The sequence below is a fragment of the Homarus americanus genome, unplaced genomic scaffold (genome assembly GCF_018991925.1).
Source record: "Homarus americanus isolate GMGI-L3 unplaced genomic scaffold, GMGI_Hamer_2.0 scaffold42643, whole genome shotgun sequence".
Lineage (NCBI taxonomy): Eukaryota > Metazoa > Arthropoda > Malacostraca > Decapoda > Nephropidae > Homarus > Homarus americanus.
This window is the reverse complement of record NW_024747582.1, coordinates 1,560,904-1,579,307: the sequence shown is the minus strand read 5'-3', so window position 1 is coordinate 1,579,307 and position 18,404 is coordinate 1,560,904. Positions and strand designations below refer to the sequence as shown.

The window sequence follows — 18,404 nt, the reverse complement described above, 5'->3', positions numbered from 1 at the left end:
AAGGCATCATCCTCACTGTAGCTACACTTAGTTTGGTGCATTTTATGGTACAGGTATTGATTTATTTCAGTACAAGTGACCATGTGGATTGAGTGCTTAAATCTTACCATGAAGGTGACTCAGGGTACCCCTAGTTCACCCAGCTGGGGAAGTGAAGGCAGTGGAGTGCAGTACTGGTCACAATGCCTCCTTTTATACTGAAGGCTCTTCATACAATGTGTTGTATCCACACTACCTGTACGAGTCATCGGGCTCATGGGACACACTTCCTACTTCTCACCATAAACCAGAAACTAGACCCTTGTGTTATGTAAAGAACCTTCTTCATATAATACTCTCAGAAGCACAAGTAAAAGATTGTTGAAAGTAATGTTTAAAAAATCTGTACTGAAGTTGTAAATACAGTTGGATTCCCTTCAGGTAGTTTTTCTTCCTCAGGTGATCAAGGCAACAAAATACCGTGGGTGGAGCACATACGTTGTTGACATAACGTACCCGGTTAGTGAAGGAACCAGCGGCCTTGTTCCTGCTCTAGATCGTATTGCTGCTGAGTCGTGCAAGGCAGCTGAGGATGGCTACCAGATCTTGGTGCTGTCTGACAGAAAAGGTGGAAGTGACAGGTAATGAGACATATACCATTAAGTTGAATTCCTGTTAAAAATATTTGGTTATTTATGTCTTTCATAATTCTCACTGAATCTTAGAGAATAGGAGTCAGAGAATAGTTTTGGATTTCTTTAACAGTAATACTGATACAAGCTTTTATGCTCTTCTCGTAAGATACTATAAGGAGATAATTCAAAGAGAGACATGACTTGCTTAAGAATATCATGTAGGATGAATAGCACACAGAAAATTAGAAAAAGAAATGAGGAGGAGCATGTTAAGTGAAAGATGTGTTGGGCAAATACAGGATCACCAGATAGATACACTGATAGGATAGGAAGAGAGAGATTAACAAAAAAAAGTATAAATTCATAGAAGATTGAGGGGGGGGGGAGACCAAGAGAGATTGAATGTTGTTGTGGTAGAGAAGGGGGCGGACATCAAGAAACAGTGGTGTGTTGGAATGAGGGAAAACATGACACTGAATGATCTTTGGGGGGAAGGAAACACTGTTAGATGGGTTTGATTATATATTGGCAAGTGTACCTCAATTTATTAAAAACTTTAAAATTTATTAGTTTTTTTTATGAATTACTGGTATGCCAATTTAGGTAAAATTTTTGGAAAGTGAGCACAAAATTATTAGAAACATTATAAAATTTTAGTTCGGTGTTTAATGATGTACTATGTCAATTCAGGTTACCAGTGAATGCTCTGATGGCACTTGGGGTCACACACCACTACCTGATTGAAGAACGTCAGCGCATGAAGGTTGGCATCATCCTTGAGACTGGTGAAGCAAGGTACGTCACATAGCTATTCTGTACTCGTAAATTTTCTGGGGTCTTGGTAGCAAAAAATACGTTCGGTTTATGCTATAGTTTTCCCAATAAGATGCTACTGTAATGATATAATAGACATCTGTATTGTAGTAAAATGTAAGATAATATGTGACTGTATTGAGTGTTACATATTCTTTACTATTAGTCATACGTGCTCTATGTAGCCTACCTAAAATTATTCATCTTTTTTTTGTTAATGTTTGTTTTTTCAGAGAAGTACATCAAATGTGTGTTCTGTTAGGCTATGGGGCTGATGCCATCTGCCCATATTTGGTGTTTGAGACGATGAACTCCCTTCGATCTGAGGGAGTCATTACTCTTGCCAATAAGGAAATTTTCAAGGTCAGTTTGTCCTGCACGGTATACAATACATCATCTTCTTAACTTCTTCATATGACTCTTGTTCCATATTGTTTTTGGGTTAACTATGTGGGTCTCCTGAAGTTAGTGTTTAATGTGTCCTCTCCCATCACTATCCTCTTTTTTATATCTCTGTTTATCACATTTCATCTTGGTCTCTGTCTTTGTGTGGTTTCATGTCATTTCTATCATTCTTTCTGCTGGGTTTTTCTCATCTCTTTTCTATGTGCCCATCTGTGGTAATTAGGTCAAGAAAGGTAATGATTGCCTATTTTCAATGAGTGTACAGTATAATATTAATAAAAAATAGTGTCATTATTATTACTATTGTTATGGACTGTGTATATATATCATTAAACAGCTGGTAGTAGAAAAATTACTCAAACATGATGAATTGTGAGGTAGGTGATTGTAAAGCATAATAATTTGAGAGCTGGACTTACCGGTGATTTCTTCCTCAGAACTACATCTCTGCCATGGAACGAGGCATCTCTAAGGTGATGGCCAAGATGGGGATCTCCACACTTCAGTCCTATAAGGGAGCACAGATCTTTGAGGCTGTTGGTATTTCAGAGGAAATTATTAACAAATGCTTCAAGGTAAGACATCACTATAATCCCTTACAAACATTATTATAGTGAAAATTTATTATAAAAAAATATATAGAAAAATGAAAAAGTCATCTTGGTTGTTTAAATGTGGCTGAAAGTATTCTTGTAGCATAATTTTTACCTTTGAGGGAAATATAAGTGTCTCTATAAATCTGCCACACATAATGCCATTATTAGCCTTTGAAAGATAGTTAAATATGTGGGGGTTTTTCCACAGGGAACTGCTTCACGAATTGGTGGAGTTACATTTGAAACCTTGGCTAATGAAGCATTTGAGCGTCATGCTCTAAGTTATGGAGACCGAGAATGTGACACAATGGTGTTAAGGAACCCAGGCTTCTATCACTGGCGTAGTGGTGGAGAGAAACACATGAATGACCCAGTGTCTATTGCCAACTTGCAGGTAATTTATATGTTTTTTTTTTCAATCTAGTGTTGCTTATAATGTGACTTACTCACCATGAGGAATGATGTGTCAGTGTTTTGAGGAAAGTAATTTATGAGGTTTTCTTCATATTCAGCTCATCCTCATATATAGCTACTTGTAGTTTTGCTCTCTCCTCATTTCTTGGCCTCCTGTTCACTTGCACAGCAGACTTGGTATTGTCTATCAACCTTTAATTTGTTTAACCCTCTATGTATGGGGTCGCCCCAGCTGAATAAAATATTCTTGCACTAGCCAAATAAAAAGTTAATAGTGGCTTCCCCATAGTGTAGGGGTTAATATATAACTACAGTACTCATATAAGACTACACCCAATAGATTAATTTGTACATATTTGACATAAAGAGCATAAGATATAGCCATACAGTATATAATTCCAGTCTGTATTTCACTAACATATTTACAGTGTGCCATATATTTTATATTTGTCATTTTTTCAGGATGCTTCAAGGACCCAAAACAAATCTCAGTATGACAAGTTCAAAGAATCAACAATGGAGAGCGTCAAAGCTTGTACATTACGCGGCCAGCTGGAACTTGTGAAACTGGAAAATCCCATCGACATCTCGGAGGTACTGTTGGATTTTTCGGTACACTTGTGTTGTCATAAACCTTAAGAGTAGAATGAGTTACACTGTATGTAGGTCCCTTGCCACTTGTCTTGGTATTACAGTATGTGGATTCCAGGATCATGTTGGTGTAACTTTTCATTATGGTTACCTACTTATGTCTACATTCTTGTTCAACTGTGAGAGGATTTGACCAATTTTCTCCTTCATTATCAGGTTGAGTCAGCATCAGAGATTGTGAAGAGGTTTGCCACTGGTGCTATGAGCTTTGGTTCTATCTCCATTGAAGCTCACACTACTCTGGCTATTGCCATGAACCGTGTGGGTGCCAAGTCCAACACTGGTGAAGGAGGTATGGAATATAATTTGTCAGCTTTCTTAATAAGTTTGAAGTCATGTTGAAATAAAATAGAAAACACATTTTAATATTATCAACTAAATAGTAAAATTTAATAGTCCACTTATTTCTGTATTTCATAAACTTAGTATCAATGGCCCAACCCTCAGAGGGGAGTGAGGTGTAGGTGATTAGACAAGAGGACATAACCTCTGTTAAAAATTATCCCTTCTATTAGTGCATTTAATATTGGCTAGAGTGAGAAATGTAATTTAACTTCAGGTTAAATATTTAAACCTGTGATTGTTAAAAATATTTGTTAAAAAAAAAGAAGGATGTAAGAATATACTGTGCATACAGTATCTTCAAATCTGGTAATCTGTGGACTTGTACAATTTCAGGAGAAAATGCTGATAGATACATAGATCAGGATCCAGAGTTTAACAAACGTTCAGCTATTAAGCAAGTTGCATCCGGACGCTTTGGTGTTACTGCAGCATACCTGGCTAATGCTGATGACCTGCAGATCAAGATGGCTCAGGGGGCCAAACCTGGAGAGGGCGGTGAACTGCCAGGCTACAAGGTTACCTTTTATTTTTTAACATTTGCCATTTCTTGAAATTTTATTATCTTCATAATACAGTCCAGTATTTACATCAAATTACTTGAATGCTAAGATAAAGTAGCATGGGGGTTAATCTTGCTTCCATCTGGCTAATTAATGATCAGACACTTCACTAGTCCTCATAGCTTTTCCTCAATCAAACAAGTCAAAATAATCATTATTCAGTAATGATAGTGATTAATGTAGCAACTGTACTGAAAGTTTGTATATATTGTAGGTGTCAGAAGACATTGCCAATACTCGTCACTCGGTGGCTGGAGTGGGTCTGATATCTCCACCTCCTCACCATGACATCTACAGCATTGAAGACTTGGCTGAACTTATCTACGATCTGAAATGTGCCAACCCAAATGCACGAATCTCAGTCAAGCTTGTGTCGGAAGTTGGTGTTGGTGTGGTGGCGTCTGGTGTAGCAAAGGTAGGAATTTTACACTTCCTTAATGTTATTACCTTTTATGGAAATACTAGGGAATTTATTGATGATATGTGCATTTCCTCAAGAGCATTCATTGATTACGTTGAAATTTTGTAATGGCTTGAGCATACTGTATTTTATTTCCCCATGCCTTACAATATTGAATCCTTGTTGTAGGGGAAAGCAGAGCACATAACCATCTCAGGTCATGATGGAGGTACAGGAGCCAGCAGCTGGACAGGCATCAAGAGTGCTGGTCTACCATGGGAACTTGGCATATCCGAGACTCACCAGACTCTTGTACTTAACAATCTGAGATCTCGTATTGTTCTGCAGGCTGATGGACAGATACGCTGTGGTTAGTTTAATGCTTCTCGACTAAATGTATTTATTTATCTCCTTATAATGCGCCTCCTATTTTTCATATAAAACTTTAGTTGGTGTTGGCAGTTTTCTATCACATATGAAATAACTGGATATATTGAAGCCAGAGGGAAGTCCAAGTGGGAGTAAGGAACCAGAAAAGAGAGATGGAGTGAAAGTGGGAGTAGGAGCCCTAAATGGGAATAAGAGTGAATGCTGGAGTGTATTTAAAGTGATCTAAATTTATTAAATGTTATTAAAAGATATGATTTGTTCCCAAACGGTAAAATACAAAGTACATTATTGTATTGTGATGACTAAGAAGCTCGTGTCTTTCAGGTATGGACGTCATAATTGCTGGTTTGTTGGGTGCTGACGAGATTGGCTTCAGCACAGCTCCACTGATCGTGATGGGCTGTACCATGATGCGCAAGTGTCACCTCAACACTTGCCCTGTTGGGATCGCAACTCAGGATCCTGTCCTCAGGAAGAAGTTTGAGGGCAAGCCAGAACATGTGGTCAATTACTTGTTCATGTTAGCTGAAGAGGTAAGATATTTCAATAGCTTGTATTGTATTACTTTATTGTGAAATGATAAGTTAGGGCCTGCAGGATATGACCTTTTTAAGGTACTGAATACAGTATGCTTATTCATGTTAGATGAAGTTAAAACTTTTCATAACATGCTATACTTTATTGTGATTTGGGTAAGTATGTACCTGTACATGCTGTATTCCTTATAGTTAAAGGTGTTTAATATGAAGGTAGTGACCATCTTCGGTAATAATAATTTCTAATATAGGTACATTTAAACTGATCGTGTGTCAGCAGGTACTTGAGTAATGTGTGTGTTTGATTCACCCGCATACACAAGAAGGAAGATAATGACAGTAAAACAGAGGAATAATTTATCAGATATTAAGAATTTATATGATTAATTAGATTATTCAACATGGCAAAACTTTACATGAATCAACTTTGGCTTCAGAGATGGTTTTTGTAATGTATTTTCTGTTGCCATTGTTTTAATAGGTCCGTGAACTCATGGCTTCAGTGGGTGTTCGTAAGTTCCAAGAACTGGTGGGTCGCACAGACTTATTACGTGCCCGTGATTCCTGCTCGACAAAAGTCAATCTTCTAGACTTTAATCTAATACTGAAGAATGCACTGCACATGAGACCAGGAGTCAACATAGTTGGAGGATCTGTGAAACAGGTACTGTACTGTATAATTAACTGGAACAATGTTTTAAGTGATCAAATTATGTACAGTACTCTCCTTTTATCAGAAATTAACAAACTCATTGATATTTTCTTCATTTATTACAGGACTTTGGGCTTGAGACTCATCTTGACCAAGAGATTCTGAAGGAGGTAGAGCCATTACTGAATGGCACCACCGATACTGTAACTGTTAATACAACAATCCACAATGAAGTTCGTGCCTTTGGAACAACTCTCTCGTACCACATTGCCTTGTGAGTGTTTTCTTTTGTATAATTTTTAAAATGAATTTAGTGTTTAATAAAGATGTACTGTAAGTGTTCTTATCAAGCCCTGTCCACCTTACCACTGATGTATGGCTTTGCTTACAGAAAATATGGAGAGGAAGGACTTCCAGATAACAGCATTCAGATCAACCTTGCAGGATCTGCTGGTCAGAGCTTCTGTGCTTTCCTTGCAAAGGGAGTTACAGTTACTCTAGAAGGAGATGCTAATGACTATGTTGCAAAGGTGGGTATTTGAATAGAAATAGTACAGCCTCTCCTCAACTTACGACAACTTGGACATACGACGGCCATGGTCGTATAAAATATTTTTCACGTTACGTATTTTCGAGTCCCGACGTTAGTGATCGCACTGTTTACTGACAAAATTTTCGTTTGTAATTTCCTTTTAAATGGCTGGCAAGCGTAAAGTGAGAGTTCTCATGGTGTTGAGAAGTAAAAGACACCTATTTTAGAATTTCTATGTATTATTTTCGCCTTTTCGACTTGCCACCAATTCTACTTCTGACTTGGTCGTCAGGACGGAACCCCGTTGTAAGTCGAGGAGAGACTGTACAGTACTCTACTCGTAAATCACCTTATAATTAGAATTTTAATTTACATTGAAAATAAAATAAAAATAATAGCAGTTTCGGTATCGTAAAAAGAGAAATCCGGATGTAATGTTAGTTTTAGTGTGTGTGTGTGTGTGTGGGGAAGACTAGTGGTGGATATAGATACATACTGGGAGTCATACACTTTATATTGTTAGCAGTGGAGTTTCAGAAGTTGATAGTAGAGTAATGCAAGGAAGAAAAAAGGCGATTCATGAACTTTGGTGAATTGTCAGGGATTTGTGATTTACGGAGATGGATTGAATCTCTAGATGATTTATTTTTATTTTAATATATCAAGGCTCAAGAATGTGTCAATGGGTATCCCAAAGGAGTGACTTGAGAACACGAATTTGTGAATGAAAATTAGACAAAAAAATTACGTTGACAGAATATCTTGGTGAATGCTATTACCAAGCAAAGTGAATTATAAAGGATTCCAGCTGTGTGAAATTACAGGCCTTCCATGTATAGTGCATCATATACATTCCTGAACAATATCCTCACCTTCCTTATACCTGTATAATAAATTACCTCAGCATCTTCCTCAACCCACCAAATGCCCTTACAATGTACAGTATTGGAAGTCTGTTATTATATTAAAAAAAATCTTCTCAGGGACTGTCTGGAGGCGAGGTAGTCATTTACCCACAGAAGGATTTGCCTGAAGACTATAAAACAGAGGCAAATATCATCGTGGGTAATGTGTGCCTGTATGGGGCCACCAGTGGCTCGGCATTCTTCAGAGGAATGGCTGCAGAGAGATTCTGTGTTCGTAATTCAGGCGCTGTTGCAGTTGTGGAGGTTAGTGTGAATAATTTGAAAGTGAAATATTTCAACTTGATACTACACAATATTGAAACCATAATATTAATGTAAATGATAGTTCAAAAAATGTTTCATTAAATAACTTCAATTGAATTCATGTCTTTATATTATTGAAATCATATTAACTGTATCTACTGTGAATGATGAATTATCTATGTTATACAGTATAGTACCTCATAGTTGTTTTGTAAGGCTGTTTAGTTGATGTGTGGGATAATCATTCATCTCCTTTGTGGTGTAGCTCTTCAGGGTTAACAGATGGTAAAACTCTCTCCCCCTCCCTTTCCTCTTAACCCCCCCCCCTTTTCCCTTCTCTAATTTGAGCCTTGGAATTTTCTAGGGGGTTGGAGACCATGGCTGTGAATACATGACTGGAGGATGTGTGCTGATTCTTGGCCAGACTGGGCGTAACTTTGCTGCTGGAATGTCTGGTGGTATTGCTTATGTCCTGGACCCCAGCAGTGAATTTCCGAGGTGTGTACAATTTTCATCACTTTTTTTAGTCACTGTTAACTGTGTTTCTACAAGTTACTCCAGATTTATCAACTGACATTTGTAACCTTTCTCCTAAATCACCACCATAGCTGTATCTACAAACATCAGCTGACTCACCTCCCATACATATGCTTATGTATCTTACATGGCAGTTTGTCTTTAGCATGTGAATATAAATGACCTGCTGTCTGTTATCTTTAAAGAACTGTGATATTTTTTTGTCTGTCTTCCCTATTGATTATAAACTTTAATTATCCTTTTAGGAAATGCAATCAGCAGACTGTGGAACTTCTTCCTCTTGAACTGTCAGATGACCTGGTGTTTGTTGAGGATCTTCTGCGACAGTTCCATGATAAGACAGGCTCACAGGTTGCTGCAAACTTGCTCATGGACTGGCCTGCTCAAGCCAGCAGCTTTTTAAAGGTGAGAATTATAACTGTTCTGTCTGAACCACCTGTAGGTTGTAACTAAGAACAAACCAGCTGCCTGAATGGCTAGTAAGGTGATAAATTAACTGAAAAAAAGAAATATAGGGTTCTGTAATAGCTTCAGATTAGTATGTTTAGGTCTTGAAACAGAGAAAGAGAATAGTTTATATATGCTGGAGGACTTGGAGGAGCATGTCTCAGCCCCGGATGTGTAAAAAAAGTGGAGGTAATGTTACTAATATTTTTTTAATGCTAATGTTAAACTCGCGCATTACTTAAAACACCATTTGTCTCACAGGTGTTCCCATATGAGTACCAGCGAGCCTTGAGGCAACTTGCTGAGAAAGAAGCAGCAGTACAAGTAACCCCAGAGAAGGCTAAAGTTGAAGTGAAGCCCGAGCCAACAGTTTGTGATATTGAAGAATCTGTCACTGACACTGCCATGGAAAAGAAACGATTGGAGAAGATCCTTGATAAAACTAGGTAAGAAAGCATTGTAATGCATTTGTTGTATTATTTCATAAGTAAATTTTTTTTTTATTTCTGCCCAAGTAATGGAGAATAGTTGTCAATGAAACTTTATCTGTGAACTGGAATGGCTGGACTTGATTTGATGTGCTTGTCTTCTCCTTTCTTGCAAATGTTTCAAGTGAACTAGAAGTTGATGCAGTTCTAAGGGGTCTCTAAACTATTGGATTTATTATATTTCCAGGGGCTTTGTAAAGTACAAGCGTGAAACAGCCATGTATCGCTCGGCCGAGAAGCGGCAGAAGGATTGGGACGAGATCTACAACGTTGACAGTGTCCGCCGTGGCCTACGTGTGCAGGCAGCAAGATGCATGGACTGTGGAGTTCCTTTCTGCCAATCATCACATGGTTGTCCCCTGGGTAACATTATTCCCAAGTGGAATGATCTCATATTTAACAACAACTGGAAGGAAGCACTCGGCCAACTTCTGCAAACCAACAACTTCCCAGGTTAGCCATTAAGGGTTGTTATTAAGATATTTAAAAAAAAATTGATATGTGCACCTTGGGTTTTATGTTATTAGGTTTTTTTTTTTTTTTAATATTATTATTATATTATTATTGGGCACCCCCCCTACATCCTTGTGTAAGGTGAAGCGCAGAAGCGTTTACAGCGCCCAACAAGGAAGCATGCTTAGTTCATGCCTGAAGAGTCGATGGTTTTATGTCACAAGTTATTGGAAGCTCCAACAACTTGTCCCTGAATACGAATTTGCAACTTTCGACTTACAACAGGTACCTACTTTACTGCTAGGTGAACAGGGACTAATGGGGGCTAGGAAGTATGTCCAAACAACTTCCACTGGCCCGGGAATTGAACCCGTGACATCGCGCTTGCGAGGCAAGAGCGGTACCGCTCTATCACCAGCTCCCCCATTAGGTTTAATTTGAGGACTATGTAAATGCATGTATTTGGCATATTGAAATGATTTTACGAATACAGGCAGACCTTAATTCATGAAAGGGTCTGCCCGACTCTGTTGGAAAATAATTTTTAACCTTGAATATTAATAAAAAAAAAAACTAATGCAACCCATTGTTATCTCCTGTACAGAATTTACTGGGCGAGTGTGTCCTGCACCTTGTGAGGGAGCCTGTGTTCTGGGCATTAATGAACTTCCAGTAACAATTAAAAATATTGAGTGTTCAATTATTGACCATGCGTTTGAACAAGGCTGGATTAAGCCAGAGCCACCAGTGTTGAGGACAGGCAAGAAAGTAGCTGTAGTAGGATCTGGACCTGCTGGTTTGGCTGCAGCTCACCAGCTTAACAAGGTAAGGTTACTCCCATATATCTTGTTCATACACTTTACATTTATTTTTCTTCTTCCACTTCTAAGTGAAAAGATATTTAAATATGATCATTATTATTATTAGTAGTAGTACAATATTCTGAACATATAAGCATCAAGCCTTAATGTCATGATCTTCATCTTTTTGTTGGACAACAATCTGCATTGAGGTGGATGGGTTATGTTACTCTTTCATGCCGAATATTTCATGCGTTCAACTGTGACTGATGGTTGTGAGGAATTGAGGTTACATGTTATTTAGGGCACAGTAACAGTCCTGGTTCTCTATTTTTTTCCCCATTAAATGATCTTTTATTACAATGAATCTGCTGACACACAGACTTATTAGGTAAGGAAAAAGTTTTAATTTTCAGAAGTAAAGACCTGAATCCTTGCACTCCAAACAAAGGTTAAAGTCAGCTCAATCCTTTTTCCATATTTGTGCTAAAAAGGGACATGTTAAGATGTTTGTTCCTTCCACAAAATTTTAGTGTACGTTTGTCTTATGCTATCACATTTAAAGTCCAGCAACTGAGAACAAATCTTTGTGTTACCCAACTGTATGTAGCAGTACTTATGTAGTTTATAATGATCCTGAATATTGTAGTTGTTCCTGTTCATTTACTTCTTTCATGACTTCTTTTATTCATATTAATAATTAACTTTCTTCTAGTGCCTGTACACTCTTCCATTCTCATTCATTAATATTTTTGTAACTTTTTTTCTAAACTGCTCTCCAGGGCAGTGACCCCTAAATTACTGTTAAATTTATGTACAGTATTCATTTTTTTTTTTTTTTTTATAATTTAATAGGTAATATTTACTGTGTCTCAGGCTGGTCACTTGGTAACTGTGTTTGAGCGGAATGACCGTGCTGGTGGACTGCTGCAGTATGGCATCCCTACCATGAAGCTCAGTAAGGAGGTGGTTCAGCGCCGAGTGAACCTTATGAAGGATGAGGGCATAATGTTCAAGACCAATGTTAATGTTGGCAAGGATATATCAGCTAAGGTAAAGAAATAGTGATGTATATATTAATTTATTATTAAACTTCTATTTTCATTGTAAGTGAACTGGCTTAGAAATTAACTTTCATTAAAAGTAGAGTTTGGGATGCTGAAAATAAACAACTTAATTGCTTTTCCTTTTTTGTTGTAAAGGATCTACAAGAAGAATATGATGCCTTACTGTTGTGCTTGGGAGCAACCTGGCCACGTGACCTTCCAATTGCAAACCGTCAATTGGAAGGTATTCACTTTGCTATGGCATTCCTTGAAACATGGCAGAAGAAGCAGATGGGCAACACTATCGACCACACTACCCTCACTGCCAAGGACAAAGATGTCATTGTTATTGGTGGAGGTGACACAGGATGTGATTGCATTGGTACTTCTCTAAGGCAGGTTAGTATAAATGAGTTAAGTTTGGTGGCAAAATTATGTATCCAGCAGTGGTCTTCATTTATTAACTCTATGAAACTGCCATTGACAGTCATGTACAGTATAAAAGTATAGAACAAGAGTGAATTATAGTACTTACTGTTTTGTACTTCAAAATAACTAGATGCTCATTGACACCGGGTTAGCACTGAGTGTGGTGGTATTTGTGATAGTTCTTTTTCAGCTAGTGTTGTTCTATGACTTAAAATTCAGGGTCAAGTTCTGTAACATTACAGTAATTCTGAAGTCTTAGTACTTACAATTATTCATTTCTATAGTAACAGTCCTTATTTATGGTTACTTAATGATCCTCTTCACCACTTGCCAGCTACCATAATATACAGTAGAGTAAACTTAACATTTAATGCATTATGTTCGTGATGAACAGATGGGTAAAATTATGACATTTGGAGATTACAACTGAAACCATCTCCAATACAACAATAAGTAATGTAATATATCTGTATTTTAGGGAGCCAAGTCCATTACAACGTTTGAGATCCTACCACAGCCTCCTCCTTCCCGTGGACGTGACAACCCATGGCCCACTTTCCCCAGGGTATTTAAAGTTGACTATGGACATGAAGAAGTTAAGGTCAAGTTTGGACGTGACCCCAGGGAATATAGCACTCTTACTAAGGTTTGTTTGAGTTTATTGGTTAATACAAAGAAATATATAGCTCTAGAACAGAAGTAATTATGAATATTGTATCTGCATGTGAAAAGATAATTGAAATGGAAAGGGCAATTTGTTTTATCACTTACATTATCGACCTGCTACTATTACTATACAGTACAGGGTTTGAGATTAAGGGTGTGACCCATCACACTTAATCTCCCTGGCAGCTGGAGCTGATCTAACAATCACCTGTCCCTCCCTGTGTCATGCACCTTGCATGATGGTGGTATGTCAGTTTTACACACAATTAACTCCTCATTGGTCACTCTGACTGCCTGACTCCACATACCTGAGTTATGTTCACACAACTGAAGAGAATTGTAAAGGAAAACGACACAAATTATGGTACTGTAGTCATTATATAATTTAGGTGTTAGTCTAATACTGTACATATGATTTGCATCAGCAGGCTATCCACAAACCTGTTAGGATGGAGTGTGTTAAAGCTGCAAATGACTGGATATTTATAAAGGCACTGGAAGAATACCCCTTGTAATACAGATGGTAGTATTTTAATAGGTAAAATAATAGGACTTGATTTGTGAAATACCTGACCTTGACTCCTAAATTCTGCCTTTCAAGACTTTAAAATTTCTCATGCCATTACAGGAGTTCCTGGATGATGGGACTGGAAAGGTGGCAGGTGTACGCGCAGTGACGGTGGAGTGGACTAAGGATGAGAGTGGTCGCTGGAAGATGAACGAAGTTGAAGGATCAGAAAAGGTAAACCATTTGTCTATCAATTTTTTTTTTTAAATAAGTAATTTTTATTGAGAGTGGTAAGACTTCTATTACTAATATTTACCTTTTGATCATTCAAGAAAACCAGAAATGTAAGTTCATTATGTCTGTTATGTCGCCTAAAGCCAAGAGTGTTTGAGACATTCCAGATAAGATTCTAAAGTATAGGTGAACCTTGCTGTAAATTTGACTTGTGTCCTTAAGAATTGGAACTTTACTTGAAACAATGTGTAGTGAACCAAATTATATAAAGAAGGGTTATGTTTTTTGAGGGAGATTTCTGGAATGACTCTTCTCATTAAAATATTAATTGAATACCTGCAGTTAAAATAAGCATTTAGATATATATATAGTACTGTAAAATATATACAAGATGATTATGGAAGCTGTATAAGGGGCCAGCTGGGGTATGGAATGGTGAAGGAATTGATTTGTTAACTTGATTTTATGGAAGGATTAATATTACATAGCACTGTACAAGAGTCCCTCCCCTGCCTTTTTCTCCAGAGGCAAGTAATATGTAGTGTCTTTTTTCATATTTCTTACAATTTTACTCATTCTTTATAATTTCAGAAATGTTAAACCACATTTTTCGAAATCATTCAATTTTTACAGGTGTACAAGGCTGATTTGGTGCTCCTGGCAATGGGTTTCTTAGGACCTGAGAGATACATCGTTAATGAACTGGAGATGGAACAGGACCCACGTTCCAACATTTGTACACCAGATGGCAAATACGTCACAAGTGTTGACAAAGTTTTTGCAGCTGGAGGTTTGTAATGGAAAAGAGTCTTACTAAATCCTTTGTGTATGTGCTGTATTTAACTTAATATCATAATTACTGTAGTCCTTGCCCCAAAAACTCCCATACCCTCAGTTACATTATTAGACTATACAGGTTAGGGCCTAATATTAGCCACTTGGGCAGTCTGTTGGTCACATGCAAAACATTAGCCAAGGTCTTGACAGATTAGTTTTTTTTTTCCCAATGTAACAAAACTATTTTATTGTTGTAATCATCATAATGTACTAAATTTGATGTTTTTCACCCCCCCCCTCCCAACCCCCAGATTGTCGTCGTGGTCAGTCTCTCGTTGTGTGGGCCATCAACGAAGGTCGTCAGGCAGCACGTGAGGTGGATACTTACCTCATGGACACTTCCACCCTCCCCCTTAGTGGAGGAGTTGTTCAGATTACACAAAAGGGATAAATGATCTGTTTTATTAATGAAATCGTTTATTAAGAGCGAGTGTGAAATTCACTATGACGGTAAGGGGGTCCAACAGATGTACTGAACTTAATAGGATCTCTTCCCGGCACACTGTTGAAGATGGTGCATATAACACTGATCCATTAGTTAGCTGTTGAACAGTTTTGTGGGATCAAGTTCAGTAGCCTGTACATATAGTGTATGGAAATGTCCTGGTTTGATTTTTTTTTTTTTTTTTTGGTAAATGATGGGTGGAGTTGTGATACAAGGGAGACATTGAACATGAAGCATATCACCTCTGGTTAGGTGGTTAAGTAGTGTACAAGTGTTAATAGAACTGTCCAACCCTGAGAAGGGGATCAATGTTCTGCTTTTGTTGTTGTTATTGATGTACATAGCCATTATAATTAATAATACAGAAAATTGATATTCTTTAAGCCATGGAAATTACAACTGTCAGTCTCACAAAGTTTTAGTGAAGTATTTTTCCCAACACTTCTTACATTAATAATAGTTAAAATAATAGTGAAGAATATGAGTGATATGGTAGTTTTCCTAATAGACGTGTCTTACGAAGAGTCACTTGCCAGTCATATTTAATTATAACTTGAACAGTTGGATTTATTCTCATTTATTTTAAGAAAGTGAACTACTGGTCACCACTCGGATCGCATTTACTTCAACATTGTACTTGTAATTTTATTTATAATGTATATTTATTTTTTTACCCTTAGCAATGGAAATACTACATATAAATCTTGCAACAATATACTGTATATGCTATTTGGTTCTCAGTGATATTAAACTGCACAAAACAATTACTGATAACAAAGCATAACTAATGTTTTCTGTTGCTCACTGTACAATAATAATTCAATGGATTTAAAAGTAAACTGAATGAGTTCTGAAGGTTGACATTCCTAATATTACTAAAATGGCAGCTAAATACTGTATGAAGACCATCAACATGCTGCAGTTAATGTTAAATATTACTGTGTAAATTACAGTGAGTACACCTTGTTCATTTAATATTAATAATGTGTAATATACATTGTGTATAGTAAGTGTATCATTTTAAAAAACAATTTGATTTGTATTGTTGCAAGATATTTAGAGGACGTCACAGTCCTCTTGTTAAGAATGATCATATCTGTAGGCGAGGGAGACCCGTTATTTTACTGTAAGAGACCTGATGTGAATAATGTTTTTGCAATAAATTCCAAGTGAAAATCTTGACATTTAGGATAGTTTGATAAAGTGACTGACTTGTATTAATAGTTCCCAGTGTATAGCTCAATAGGTGTTATAGCATTGGAGAAGTTCATTAACAATTTAGTTGTTGTAGAAACAATTCAAATAAGAAATTAATCAATACCTGAACTGAATATTGACTATTTTTCAGTGTAGTAAATAGACCATTTTAATTTCCATAAAATCTGCTTCGGAATACTGGTGGCTTGATATTTTTATTCAAATTTTGTTTTCATATATTCTTCATCTCAACATTAAAGTTTGAGAGGCTTATGGATGAGCAGATTGAACTTTTAAGTATTTTATCCAGGATAAAACCTGGTTAGTGACTTGTCATTTGTTAATATGAGAACAGTATGTGTTCATGTTTTGAAATGTTTACTCATCAAATAGATTTCTTTCTTTTGGTTAAAATGTAACCGAGAGGTATAATATAATATTGGCCAAACAATATCCTGTCCTAACCAGGATGCTGTAGTATCTCATGAGGAATTGGACATCATCTACGTGGTGTCCCATTAGGTTAACTCGGACATTATAACAATGTTAATCAGTTAGTATTAAATGGGTATGTTTTCTCCAATATAGATAAATTAATTACAAACATTGGTCATAATGAACACTGACTCTTAGGGCTCCATTTAAGAAAGTGTTGCACTTCTTTAATCTTTAAACGATGTGAAATATTTAGCGTATGTGTTCTTGAGATATATATATTTGTTTGTTAAAATTAAGCCCAAAAGATTTGTCATGTTCACATGACTATTCTGTTTAGGGAGCTAGTCCAAGCTCTGCCAACTGCATGTGATAGTAATGCCTGGTCAACGCGAAACTCTGTCTTCCATAGATTATGGTAGATAAGATTACAGTACAGTTTCTTCCTGACGTAGATGTCAAGTAGATTGTAAACTGTATCTTGATGTCATGACTGTCAAATTAAGTGGCAAAATTTACAGATTAGCAGTAGGTTTTTTTTTATTGAATGCAAGTATATACTGTAGTCTGTATTTTACTCTTTTAAGTTACAATATGGTATTAATGTGATAAAATCCGTCTACCTAAGATAATAATTGGTCTTCTTTTACAATAAAGATCATACTAATACAGTACAGTACAGTAGTCCATTCTGAGAATTTTAAGCACTCTTCAAATTATTAATTGAAATCAAACGCATAGATCAGTGATGTGCTTTGCCTGTGCAGTATGTTAATTTCTTGCTGTACAGTAATTTGTTTTTCCCAGTTAGCCAAATTTTACCAGAAATTCCATATTGTACAGTACTGTATTCCAATTTCTAATTTTGAAAGTTGGACATAAGGGTGTATGTACTGAAATGGTGATCATTGTGTTGCAATATCTTTTCAGATTAAATACTTAAGTCTCTTTGTCATCACCTGCTTTGAACTTAGGAAGAGGTGGCATGAAGTACTGTAGGTAAGTTTGATGCCGGTCCTAATTTAGAAGTGAATCTTTTATTTGTTTATAGTTGAAAGCCAACCATGTAATCTGTCATAGGAAGTGGGTATGAATCCTACCCCTCTTCATAGATAAGTTACTTATATATATAAGATACTGTTAGTAAAGATAATATAATAATACTGTAGTTTGTTGTATCCTAAGTTAAGAAGTAAATGCAAAATACAGTACTGTATATAATCCAATTTCAATCATTCTTACAACAAATGGTAATGTTAGAAATTTTTTTAACATATCCACTAACTAGGATAAAAACTAAGTGGGATATTTAATGGAGTAAGCAGGACAAAGATGAAGGTGTCTCAGTATGGTGTGTCACTATGGTGTGTGTGTGTGTCACTGGTGTGGTGAGTGTGCTACTATGGTGTGTGTCACTGGTGTGGTGAGTATCACTATGGTTGTGTGTCACTGGTGTGGTGAGTGTGTCACTATGGTTGTGTGTGTCACTGGTGTGGTGAGTGTGTCACTATGGTGTGTTTGTGAGTGTCACTGGTGTGGTGAGTGTATCACTATGGTTGTGTGTCACTGGTGTGGTGAGTGTCACTATGGTGTGAGTCACTATGGTGTGTGTCACTGGTGTGGTGAGTGTGTCACTGGTGTGGTGAGTGTGCCACTATGGTGTGTTTGGGTGTCACTGGTGTGGTGAGTGTGTGTCACTATGGTGTCACTGGTGTGGTGAGTGTGTCACTGGTGTGGTAGTGTGTCACTGGTGTGGTGAGTGTGTCACTGGTGTGGGTGAGTGTGCCACTGGTGTGTGGTGTGTG

The 18,404-nt window shown here is 37.0% G+C and overlaps 1 protein-coding gene across 3 annotated transcripts in view; it reads left to right on the top strand.

The window, feature by feature from the left end:
- Positions 1-17,760, top strand: part of LOC121879794 (glutamate synthase [NADH]-like) — a 78,668-nt gene extending 60,908 nt beyond the window's left edge. For all 3 annotated transcript variants that reach the window (XM_042386584.1, XM_042386583.1, XM_042386586.1), the window contains 26 exons: positions 439-620; positions 1,305-1,409; positions 1,661-1,790; positions 2,270-2,407; positions 2,637-2,822; positions 3,305-3,436; positions 3,650-3,785; positions 4,172-4,353; positions 4,613-4,813; positions 4,988-5,168; positions 5,513-5,721; positions 6,206-6,388; positions 6,502-6,650; positions 6,768-6,906; positions 7,892-8,077; positions 8,442-8,575; positions 8,860-9,019; positions 9,323-9,507; positions 9,737-10,002; positions 10,607-10,827; positions 11,679-11,855; positions 12,005-12,247; positions 12,756-12,923; positions 13,572-13,685; positions 14,319-14,475; positions 14,774-17,760. In XM_042386584.1, coding sequence (XP_042242518.1) covers positions 439-620; positions 1,305-1,409; positions 1,661-1,790; positions 2,270-2,407; positions 2,637-2,822; positions 3,305-3,436; positions 3,650-3,785; positions 4,172-4,353; positions 4,613-4,813; positions 4,988-5,168; positions 5,513-5,721; positions 6,206-6,388; positions 6,502-6,650; positions 6,768-6,906; positions 7,892-8,077; positions 8,442-8,575; positions 8,860-9,019; positions 9,323-9,507; positions 9,737-10,002; positions 10,607-10,827; positions 11,679-11,855; positions 12,005-12,247; positions 12,756-12,923; positions 13,572-13,685; positions 14,319-14,475; positions 14,774-14,913 — 4,404 coding nt within the window. In that variant the 3' untranslated portion in view covers positions 14,914-17,760. The remainder of the gene's footprint in view (positions 1-438; positions 621-1,304; positions 1,410-1,660; positions 1,791-2,269; positions 2,408-2,636; positions 2,823-3,304; positions 3,437-3,649; positions 3,786-4,171; positions 4,354-4,612; positions 4,814-4,987; positions 5,169-5,512; positions 5,722-6,205; positions 6,389-6,501; positions 6,651-6,767; positions 6,907-7,891; positions 8,078-8,441; positions 8,576-8,859; positions 9,020-9,322; positions 9,508-9,736; positions 10,003-10,606; positions 10,828-11,678; positions 11,856-12,004; positions 12,248-12,755; positions 12,924-13,571; positions 13,686-14,318; positions 14,476-14,773) is intronic.
- Positions 17,761-18,404: the final 644 nt, after the last annotated feature.